Source organism: Cetorhinus maximus, chromosome 6 (genome assembly GCF_964194155.1).
Source record: "Cetorhinus maximus chromosome 6, sCetMax3.hap1.1, whole genome shotgun sequence".
Taxonomy (NCBI): Eukaryota; Metazoa; Chordata; class Chondrichthyes; order Lamniformes; family Cetorhinidae; genus Cetorhinus; species Cetorhinus maximus.
The window spans coordinates 13,333,052-13,345,379 of NC_135884.1; the positions used below are offsets into that span (position 1 = coordinate 13,333,052).

General features: G+C 45.1%; 1 protein-coding gene across 1 annotated transcript in view; it reads right to left on the minus strand.

Moving 5' to 3' along the window:
- Nucleotides 1-12,328, minus strand: part of mst1rb (macrophage stimulating 1 receptor b) — a 131,462-nt gene that overhangs the window by 55,571 nt on the left and 63,563 nt on the right. Inside the window, exons 5-6 of the mRNA XM_078543199.1 lie at nucleotides 8,349-8,519; nucleotides 2,221-2,381 (exon numbers count right to left, since the gene is read on the minus strand). Coding sequence (XP_078399325.1) covers nucleotides 2,221-2,381; nucleotides 8,349-8,519 — 332 coding nt within the window. The remainder of the gene's footprint in view (nucleotides 1-2,220; nucleotides 2,382-8,348; nucleotides 8,520-12,328) is intronic.

Below are 12,328 nucleotides of genomic sequence, written 5' to 3' on the forward strand. Positions count from 1 at the left end.
GTTTTCACAGGGTCAGGGTCCTTAATGACCTTAGAGATGAGTCTGCTGTCCAATTCGTGCCGGGGGAGGGGGGGTGGATGGGAATGGAGGTGGGACACAAGGGAAGTGGGGGGGCCACAATCTGGCCTGGGTCAGCAGCCATTGGTGTGGCTGCTGTCTGTGCCCGGTCTTAAAGTGGCGAGAGGATCATAGTGGTTAGGGCAAATGGAGAGCTGGGGACCCAGCAGAGGGTAGGGAAAAATAGGTTATTAAAATTGCTCAGTAGTTTTTTTTTGTCCAGACTTGCACTTTTTCCATCCAATCCAGCGTTTCAGCACTGCCGCCTATCAGGCTGGAGCAGGTCAACTTTGACGAGCTCCTAAAGGCCGCCATAGAAATCTCAGTAAATCAGAAAGTGCGTAAACACACCCAGCTAGCAAGGCAGACGATATCACTTTCCCAGCTGCCCCCCCCACCCCCCTCCTCCCCCCCCCACCCCCCTCCTCCCCCCCACACCCCCCCCACCCCCAACCCCCCCCCAACCCCGCCCCCCCCACCCCCCCGCCACTGCCGCCCCCCCCCCCCCAACCCCCCCCCCCAACCCCGCCCCCCCCACCCCCCCGCCACTGCCGGCCTCCCACTGTCCTCAGGAAAGTCAGCAAAGTCAGGAACTGAGACGGCAGACCAGCACGCAGGCTGTCCGTGTCAATCCCTTTGCCGTCCTGGCTCCATTCCATCCTGATTCAGGATGGGAAAATCCGGCACTTTAATCAATTACAGGCTATTTACGGTTACTGGCGGAAATTTGCCCTTAAAGGGCCTGGGCCAGGTTTAAACTAGAATGAGGTGCCTTTTTCTCCTGCAGATGGTTTAGTGAGCTCCTGATACTGCAGCATGATGTTACATGTGTATCTCTAACTGTTCCCCTTTCAGGCAGGGGGAGAAAGAGAGAGAGAGAGAGAGAGAGAGAAGGAGAAAATCTGCATTTAGAAAGCACCTTTCCTGACCTCAGTATAACCCAAATGTTTCAGATGCAGCTGACTTCTGAAGTGCAGACACTGTTGTAATGTAGGGGAACATGGAGTCAATTTTTACACGGCAAGGTACCAAAAACCACAATGAAATAAATGACCATATCAATTCTTTTAGCGGCGTTCATTGAGAGACACCGGGAGAACTCGCCAATCAGTTTCTCAAGCTCAAAGACACTTTCGTTCTTCTTAATCATACTTGCAAGCTCAGCACAAAAACAAAATACTGCAGATGCTGGAAATCTGAAATAAAAACAGAAAATGCTGGGAACACTCAGCAGGTCAGGCAGCGACTGGGGAGACAGAAACAGTTAACGTTTCAGATCGATGGCCTCTCTGTTAACTCTGTTTCCCTCTCTAGAGCTCAATAGATACTTCAGGTCAATGACCTCTACTGTCAAGGGCATTCACTACTTGAACTATACTGTTCCCTTCCCTAGCCACGCTAAGAGAATCAACAAACATACAAATCAAAGAAGGTATTAGGGCTGATTTAATTTTGCAAACTCCTCCCCCCCCCCCTCCCATTATGGCACCAGGCTCTTCCACACCCTTGCACTGGGTGGAAAATACAAGAAATTCAAGCACAGTTTGCGGGGCTCGATATTGGGGTTTTCTGCGGCTGCTCAGGAATCAGCAAGCAGAGGGAACCAGTAAACATCCTGGAGTCAGGAAATTAAAATGAAGGAGAAACCTTCCTGTCTATAGCCTGGCCCCCAGGACTCCCTCAGACCCTCCAGCTGCCAAAGGTGCAGGGGCAGGCTGCAGCTCCATGTTTGACTGGGAGCTATACCTTACATTTGGGCACTCGGTAAGCGTTTAATCCGGAAATTTGACAAGGGAATGAACAGCACCCTCCGCCTCATTGAAGCCAATGGTGATTCTGCCCCACCTACCTCCTGCAGGGAAGCCAATGAAATTTAGGATATGAAAACAATCTCTGCACTCTTTTCCTGACTTTTACATTGACAAAAAAACAGGCATTCCCTCGGGATCAAGGATTGGGAAAACCGATACTGGTAAAGTTACTCAGAAGCGGCAGCCTCCATTCGCATGGTTGCAAGTGGCTACACAGGCAGAGTAATCACAAGGTTTCCCCAAATAGCAAGCTTTTCCCTTCGAAAAGGGAATCATCACAAGGAGACTCCTTAACTTAAACATGTATTTATGAAGATTTTAAATGGGGGAAGAATGAAATGTACAAACTTACCTCCTGTCGTTGCTTTTCTCAGGAATGACTCTGCAAGGTCGGGATCCCACTTGAATCACATGGGAGGTTGCTGTTATGGGAGGAGCATGTGGGGACTGGAAATGCCAGCCACACAGCGTCAGTGTGGTCTCTCCATTAACAGGAGCGCTTTTGGGTTGAAACTGAAATGTAAAGAGAGTGGGAGAAGAAGTACAATGAGCGACAGGCAGCTGAACATACAGTATCTGGCACAACACACATCACTAGGCTTTGAGCTCCTTGCGAAGGAAACCTAGATTTTGCTTTTGATCTATTCCTCTTTTTGAAAGAGGGACACCTCGGAGGTGATTGTGAAACCACAAGAGGAGGGGTCCTTAAATCAGGTGCAATGTCTGTTACAAGAGGAATGAGCAAAACCTTGACAAAGCAGGAGGGATGTGAAAAATGATCAAACCGATTAATTGGAGATTAAAAAAAAGAAAATGCTGGAGTTTTCAGTACAAAACCCATCATATTTCTACCTCTCTCCAATTCTGATGAAGAGTCATATTAGACTCGAAACGTTAACGCAGTTTCCCTCTCCACTGATGCTGCCAGACCTGCTGAGTATTTCCAGCATTTTCTGTTTCTATTTCAGGTTTCCGGCATCCACGGTATTTTGCTTTTAGATTAATTGGAGAGTAATACTGAGTTTTAAAACTGAAATTGATAGATTTTTGTTAAACAAAGGTATTAAGGAATATGGGGGGGGGTGGGGCAAGGGCAGGTATGGGGAGCTAGGCTGCAGATCAGCCATGATCTCATTGAGTGCCGGAACTGACCCAAGGGGCTGAATGGCCTCCTCTTGTTCCTACGTTCCTAAAATGGTCAAATCCTCAATCATATTTAATTGGGATTAAATCACAGGTCACCATTTTCACATTTCTCTCCCAATCATTTATTTGCCCCCTTTGTATCCTAACTACTTTTCTCCTCAGCCTTATTTTTATCTTTTTCCTCCTTCCCGCGCTGTGTCTACGCTCCAAATAAAAATGAATAGGTCTTTTTAAAAAATGTACATATCGCATGGCCAATTGCAACTAACGTCCTATAATTTAACATTCTGTGACAAAGAAACTCCAAGATGATTTAAAATGTAAATTTCGTAATTTGACTCATTTTTTCCCATTTAGTCATGTAAATATTTATAAACAATACTGCCGTCATAACCTCAACCATTTGAAAATCTGCTTCTGATGCAAGAGCAGGTGCAACTGGAGAATCACAGAATCACAGAGTGCAGAAGAGGCCCTTCGGCCCATCGAGTCTACATTTCTACATGGCGCAACAAGTTTAATGGCTGCTGTAGTGGAGAGTGCAGCGTCTCTGACTCCTCCTTTTCATAAGCTTTCTTAGCGCTATCCGCTTTTACGGAATTTCAGCTTGAAAAATTTAGCGTTTCTGTACGGACAATCCTGCTCTCGCCTTTGACCTTGAAGCACTGTCGATCGCGCTGTCGGGGCAGCATTTTCTGGCCCCAGTGGGCACGAGAACGGAGACGGGCGGTCGGGGAATTTTGTACCGCCAGCCAGTCTGCCGGTTTCCTTGCACCACCCCACCCATGGGCCACCTTCCAGTCAGCCTCCAGGTCCCCAGAGGCATCAGGGGACAGAGCAGCTGTCTGGAAGCGGCCTCCCAGGGGCCACTCCATGCAGGTTTTGAGGCCCTTCCATGGCAACCGGTGGAATCTGAATCCAATGAATTAATAAATTTGGAATATATAGCTAGTCTCAGTAATGATGACTACGACAACTATCGCTGATTGCTGCAAAAACCCATCTCGTCCACTGATGTGTTTTAGGGAAGGAAATCTGCCGTCTTTACCTGGTCTGGCCTACATGTGACTCCGGGCCCACAGCAATGCGGTTGACTCCTAACTGCCCTCTGAAATGGCCCAGCAAGCCGCTCAGTTGTACCAAACTGCTAAAAGCCACCAGATAGACTGCAGCAACTCAATGTGGTGGCTCACCACCACCATCTCGTGGGCAGTTCAGGATGGGTAACAAATGCTGGCCTTGCCAGCGACGCCCACGTCCCAGGAAAGAACTCGGCAACACTCCCTCAAGTCTGCATTAAAGCGTCAGCTTAGGATTTTTGTGCTCAAGCCCTGCTGGAGAAGGACTTCAGCCCCCGACCTTCTTACTCAGAGAAGAGAGTGCCTCCAACTTCCAAGGAGGCATGTGCTGAGTGTCAGGGACATGAAGCTGAGCTGCATTGAGGGCACAATTGTTTCCTGCACATTTTTCACAATACAGTAAACGGCTTTGTGCATTTGTGATTGGAAGGAATACAAAATCAAGAAAGTAATGCCAAACCTTTAGATTAAGCGCTCACTGGGCTATTGTGTACTGCACAGTAGGAAGGATGTAAATGTGTTGGAAGCAGTTCAGAGAAGGTTTATACCTGGAATGAGTGGGCTGCCTTACGAGGAAAGGTTGGACAGACTAGGCTTGTATCCGCTGGAGTTTAGAGGAGTAAGGGGCGACTTGATTGAAACATACAAGATCCTGAGGGGTCTTGACAGGGTGGATGTGGAGAGGATGTTTCCTCTTGTGGAAGAATCTAGAACTAGGGATCACTTTTAAAAATAGGGGGTCGCCCATTTAAAACAGAGATGAGGCGAATTTTTTTCACTCAAAGGGTCGTGAGTCTTTGGAACTCTCTTCCTGAAAAGGCAGGGTCTAAATATTTTTAAGGCAGAGGTGGATAGTTTCTTGATAAGCAAGGGGGTGATAGGCTATCGGGGGTAGGTGGGATGCAGATTTCAGGTCACTATCAGGTCAACCATGATCTTATTATATGGTGGAGCAGGGCTCGAGGGGCTGAATGGCCTACTCCTGCTCCTTGTTCGTATGTTTGTAAAGATGTTAAGACCTTAGGGAGGATGCAGAGGTTATATACTAAAATGGTACCAGGGATGCAGAATTTTAATTACATGGAAAACATGTTCTGCATTGAGCAAAGAAAGTTAAAGGGAGATTAGAAGTGCTCAAATTCATGAGAGGATCTGATCAAGTAAATTAGGAGAAACTGTTTCGAGTGGCAGAAGGATCAGAAACCAGAGGAGACAGATTTAAGGTAATTGGTGAAAGGAGGAGAAGGGAGATAAGGGATTTTTCCTTTTTAAACACAGTCAGTTGGGATGATCTGGAATTAGCTACCTGAAGAGGCAGTGGAAGCAGATTTAGTAACAGCTTTCTAAAGAAAATCAGATAAATTCTAGGACAAAACTGTGTAGGGCTATGGGGAAAGGGTTGGGCAGTGAGACTATTTGAGTAGCTCTTTCAAAGGACTGGTATAGGAGGTCTTGTGGCACAGCAATAGTGTCCCTACCTTTAGCCCAGCAACTCCAAATTCAAGTCCCACTTCAGAATTTGATGGCTATGGAGGGTGTGTGCATAATGTGGTCAAAGAGATTGATTAACAGCCTGTAAATCCAACTGATGGTAGGTGTTAACAGTGGGAGAGTTTCCTGGTCAGCCATACTGCAGAAGGCAATAGCAAACCACTGCAGTACTTTGCCAAGCATAATCATGGACCAATCCAATGGAAGTCCATGGTTGCCAATACCCTATTTGGGTATGGTGCCTGTGGGAGGAGGCTTATTTTATATTCATGGGATGTGGGCGTTGCTAGCTAGGCCAGCATTTATTGCCCATCCCTATTTGCCCTTGAAAAGGTGATGATGATCCTCCTTCTTGTGACGCTGCAGTCCATGTGGTGTAGGTACACCCACAGTGCTGTAAGGGAGGGAGTTCCAGGATTTTGACCCAGTAACAGTGAAGGAATGGCAATATATTTCCAAATTAGGATGGTGAGTGACTCGGAGGGGAGCTTGTAGGTGGTGGTGTTCCCGTGTGTCTGTTGCCCTTGTCCTTCTAGATGATAGTGGTCGTGGGTTTGGAAGATGCTCTCTAAGGAAACTTGGTGAGATGCTGCAGTGCATCTTGTAGATGGTGCACACTGCTGCCACTCTGTGTCGGTGGTGGAGGGTGTGAATGTTTGTGGATGGGGTGCCAATCAAGCGGGCTGCTTTGTCCTGGATGGTGTCGAGCTTCTTGAGTGTTGTTGGAGCTGCACTCATCCAGGCAAGTGGAGAGTATCCCATCACACTCCTGACTTGTGCCTTGTAGATGGTGGACAGGCTTTGGGGAGTCAGGAGGTGAGTTACTCACTGCAGGATTCCTAGTCTCTGACCTGCTCCTGTAGCAACAGTATGGCTAGTCCAGTTCAGTTTCTGGTCAGTGGTAACCCCCAGCATGTTGATAGTGGGGGATTCAGCGATGGTAATGCCATTGAATGTCAAGGGGCAATGGTTGTCATGGGTCAGATGTCCTCCTTCTATGCTCTGAACATTGTTGAACCAAACAGAACTGTAGATAATTGGTGGAACAGTTACAGAATTGCAGCTTGAATGGCAGTAACCTGTAAATGTATACTGTTAGCTGTACAAACCTATACCACCCTGCTTTTTTTATCCCTATTTTCCCATAATTTCCTATTCATAACAATTCTAGTGCTCTGATTTTATATTTAGTAGTTAGACAGGCAGCTTCACACTTGTCAAGCTTCAAAATGTTAAATTTAATGAGCTCCTGCCATCCTTTCTCATGAGATTTAACTCAGTCGTGAGAATGGAGACATACCAAACCACAATGTAAAAGCTCAGTGGTTTGCACTGTATAAAATTTGTGGTACTATATAATCCCGAAAGATTCAAAGTCTAATCGTCAGCAGACAAAACACAAAGTCCATTTGAAAACAGCAGGTGTCTAACCACTTTTGTGTAAAATAGGTTAATGTTAATGCTTTATGCTTAAGACAAGCTGCTAAAATGGTTTGTCATACCCAAGTGAGAAAACTGGCCAAGTATCTAGGGTTTATACAAACCTTAATCTAAATCAAACCCAGCTTAGGAGAGAAATTCCAGCATTGGGCAATATACTTTACTGCCAGTAACTGTAAATTTATGCTGTAGGAAAACTTGATCTCCATGCACTTCAACAGTTTGGCTAAAAACTTTTCTTCTCAATCCTCCTAAAAGTGTTTGGTCACTTCCAGTTCTTCCCACCCCTCAACACCACCCTCTTTACTGATCAATCTTCCAGAACTTCTACTAAGTGAGCATTGGCAGGGAGTGTCACCAGGTCATACAACAATGGATGGTATCACAGCAATCACAATTCGGTCATATCCAGCTTGTAGACATAAGCAATTCTGGCAGGGTTTGCAAATGGGAGTCTTAGCTGTTCTTTCCTTAATCCTTGGGGATTCATTGGGACTTGTACAACTACTCTAACAGAGATCAACCCAGGCTCAAGAGAGAGAGAAAGAAAGAAAGAAAGAGAAAGAGAGAAAGGGAAAGAGAAAGAAAGAAAAAGACAGAAAGAAAGAGAGAGAGAAAGAGAAAGAAAAAGAGAGAGAGAGAGAGAAAGAAAGAGAGAGAGAAAGAACGCAAGAAAGAAAGAGAGAAAGAAAGAGAGAAAGAAAGCAAGAAAGAAAGTGAGAGAGAAAGAAAGAAAGAGAGAGAAAAAGAAAGAAAGACAGAAAGACAGAAAGAAAGACAGAAAGACAGACAGAAAAAAAGGAAGAAAGAAAGACATGAACAAATAATAGCTCTAGTACAGGTTGAAGGGTAAGTGTTGCACATAGGACACTTTGAGAATTCCCAAGCTTGTCTTCCAATAATGCCATGGGATGTTTTCTGTGCACCTGAAAGAGCAGGCGGGACCTCGGTTTAACCTCTGATCTGCAAGGCGACACCTCTGACAATCCAGCAGAAGCACCACAGAATCACAGAATTCTTACAGCGCAGAAGGAGCGCTCTCTCGTAAAAAAACGATTTGCATTGAAGGTGCACCTTTCACGACCACCTGCCGTCCCAAAACGCTTTACAGCCAATGAAATACTGTATTGTGCCTAGATTGTGTGCTCTATTCTCTGGAGTGGCACTTGGGTCTACAGCCTTCGGACTCAGAGGTGAGAGTCAACTGAGCCGAGGCTGACAATGGTCGGCATGGCCCAGATATTATCCGATCTACTTGCTGATTCATCAACAAAGCCTATTTTTTTTTTTAAAAGAAAACGTTTGTACATTTTTAGAAACATACTTCAACAATAGCTGGTGTACAAGTGTCTGGCAACCACTTTTTCTGACACTCCTGCTGCCGAGTGCATGATCCTTCACACCAACCACACTTCATAAAGGAAGGCGCTATCTGACATGATTTGCAGGTGAGGAAGTGACGACAGCCTGGTCCATCGATTGGTACTTTGGTCACCTGAAATCATAAAAGGAAATCTTTGTTTGATGTTACAAAACATTCTTCAGAAGAAATCCTCAATTTAGTCACAAGGCCATATTGCACAAGACAATATTTTAGCTATGCTACATACAAGGAGTAGCCCACGTGGAGGTGCAGATAATATTTGAATACGCTGATTGTATTACGTCCCTGAAGTACATTTCAAGCCCATAGAACCATAGAAAGGTTCTGGTGCAGAAAGAGGCCATTCAGCCCATCATGTCTGCACCGGTCGAATAGAGAAAAAAGAAACTAGCCGCTCATTTTAATCCCACTTTCCAGCACCTGGTTCATAGCTTTGCAGGTTACAGCACTTCAGATGCAGATCCAGATCCTTTTAAATGAGTTGAGCATCTCAGCCCCAACCACCAACTTAGGCAGTGAATTCCAGGTGCCCACCACCTTCTGGATGAAAAAGTTTTTCCTCATGTCCCCTCTACTCCTTCTACCAATCACCTTAAATCCATGAGCCCTGGTAATTGGCCCTTCAGCCAGGGGAAACAAGTCTTTCCTGTCTACACTATCTAGGCCCCTCATAATTTTGTGCACCTCAATTAGGTCACCCCTTAGCCTCCTCTGTTCGAAGGAAAACAACCCCAGCCTATCCAATCTCTCCTCATAGCTGCAATTTTCAAGCCCTGGCAACACTCCTGTAAATCTCCTCTGCTCTCTCTCCAAAGCAATTTTTTTTAATTCATTCACGGGATGTGGGCTTCGCCAGCTGGGCCAGCATTTATTGCCCATCCCTAGTTGCCTTTGATGTGATGTCATGTCACTGTAATGCTGTGACTAGAACTGTACATGCCCATATTAATCTTCACAATATGAGGCGTTGAACTTAAGAACTGGCTGATGAGTTTTGTTTTGCATGAGTTGCTCAGATTTTGTTAGCTCAGAGATACGTTATCAGTACAAAGCCTAGATAAGCCACATTAGCCCTAGGAGGATATGCTAATTAGTCTCCGTGATAACAAAAACAAGAATTTGAATCTATTCAAACACCCTTTATTGTCAAAACCATCCCAAGGTGTTTCATAAAGGTGTAACCAGACAAAACATGAATGCTGAGCCAAAGGAGATAATGGGAGAGCTGGCCAAAAGAAAGGTTAGAAAGGTGGGTTTTGGGAAAGTCTTAAAAGAGCAGAAGGGATGTGGAGAGGCAGAGAGGCATTCAGAAGCAATTCCCCAGTGTAGGGCTTAGACACCTGGAGGCATGGCCACCACTGAAGGTGCAAAGGGAAGATGAATATACAAAGTTTGGGAACAGTGAGTTTGGTGAGAGAGTTGGCTTGTCGTACTGAGGAGGTTACAGAGTTAGGGGAGGGCGCTGCAAAGAGATTCACACAAGTGGACAGGAATTTTAGTTCGAAGCATCAACAGGGGCGATGAGTTGGTGGGAGTTATTGCAGGCAGCAGAGTTTTGGATGAGTTGAAGATTACAGAGCATACAGGATGGGAAGCCAGTCAAGGCAGCATTGGAATAGTGAAGTGGAGAAGAGGAAAAAGAATGGATGAGAATGTCACAGCAAATTGATTGAGGTGAGTGATGTTACTGTAGGTAGTCTTTGTGAGGGAGATTTTTTTTCTTTATTCCTTTGCATTGTCAGCAAAGCCTTGTTAGTCATCCCTAATTCCCCTTCAGAACAGTTTGGAGTCAACCACATTGCTGTGGGTCTGGAGTCACATGTAGGCCAGGCCAAGCAAGGAGAGCAGATGGGATTTTACAGCAACCAATGACAGTTACCATGGTCACTGAGACTAGCTTTATATTCCAGATTAATTAATTAGATTTAACTTTCACCAGCTGCCATGGTGGGATTTGAGCCTATGTCCCCAGAGCATCAGCCTGGGCCTCTGGGTTACTAGCCCAGTGACATGATAGTCACACCACCATCTCCCCACAACAGGGCTGGCAGCTCAGGGTTAAAGACCATGCCTGGAACCTATCCAGGTTACATGGGTTGAAAAACATCACATCCAGTTGATGACGTCTCAGGATGAACTCAGATGTCACTTGGTGAGGATTTCATACCAGCTTCTGTTCCATGCCCACAACATTTGTTAACAGAAACATTTCACAACATACTTGCAATTTTTTTGGACTTAAGAGATTTGAAACCACGTTAAATGAGAGGTCACAGGATGCTGTTGCACCAGCATGTTGTATTACAGACTATTAGCTCATGAGTTCCTTTTTTTGTCCCGGTCTATTTCCATCTCAACTGTCCTTCTAAACCTAAGGATGTGAGAGCGATTTTCTACAACAGACGGCAAACATTTTTAAAATATATAAGCCAAGAGGCCTTTTTTAAAAATATTCATTCATGGGATGTGAGCATCACTAGCAAGGCCAGCATTTGTTGCCCATTCCCAACTGCCCTTGAGAAGGTGGTGGTGAGGCGCTGCAGTCCATCTGGGGTGGGTTCACCCACAATGCTGTTAGCCCCAGCATTTTGACCCAATGACAGTGAACAGTGAAGGAACGGCGATAGAATTCCAAGTAAGGGTGGTGTGTGGCTTGGAGGGGAACTTGCAGCTGGTGCTGTTCTCATGCCCTTCTTCAACCCAAACCAGTTACTTCAAGACGATTCAAGAATAAGCCAAGTAGAGATTTAAGTCTTTAGATTAATTTCTTGGTCAAAAAATTTTAATGGTATGAGGCAAAGAGAGAGGAGCAAACAATATATATATATATATGAGAAAATAGTGAGAGGAAACATGTTTCTGATAAAGGTTTTTTACTGTGGTGTCCTCCACAGTCTATATTTTTTTTAAATTTGCCAATGGGATGGGGGGGGCGTCACTGGCTCAGTCAGCATTTATTGCCTATCCCTAATTGCCCTTGAGAACGGAGTGGTTTGCTAGATCATTTCAGAGGGCATTTAAGAGTTAACCACATTGCTGTGGATCTGGAGTCACATGTAGGCCAACAGGTTTCCTTCCCTCAAGGACATTGGTGAACCAGATGGGTTTTTTTACGGCTTTTAATTCCAGATATTTTATTAAATTCAAATTTCACCATCTGCCGTTGTGGGATTCAAACCTGGGTCCCACAACGTCAGACCATGAGCTCTCTCCTCCATCCCTACCCCCCTTTTTCATCCTCCTTTTCTCCATATTCATTTTTATTTTATTTTAATTTTTTTTAAATCATTAAAAAATAAATTCTTTTCCCATTTATTTTCATTATAGTTTTTTTTATATATTTATTTCCATTTTCACTCATTGTTTTATTCCCAGCTTTTAGCCTATTTTCGATCTTTCTTCCCCCACCCCACCCCTACTAGGGCCATCTGTCACTTTCCAGTCTGCTCACCCTGGTCTGGCCATTATGATATCTTGCTTCCTTAAAATCACCATTAGCACCTCCTTTAGCCAGTACAATCACCATTAACAACTCTTTGACCTTTTGCTTATGACATCTTTTGCCATCTCTCCTTTGCCTCCACCTGTTGCTGGCCTTCTATCCAGCTACACCAGTTCCACCCCCCCCTTAATCAGTATATATTTCACCACATCTCTACCCCCCCTCCCTTCAGATCTGAAGAAGAGTCATACGGATTCGAAACATTATCTCTGTCTCTCTCTCTCTCCACAGATGCTGTCGGACCTGCTGATGGCGGATGATGGTTTTCCCGGCATTTTTTGTTTTCGTTTCAGATTTCCAGCATCCGCAGTATTTTGCCTTTATCCCCAAGGCAATACCCTGGGTCCCTAGATTCCTTGTCCAGTGACGATATCACAACGCCACCCATATCCTCAATAATAACTGGAATGCAAAACTG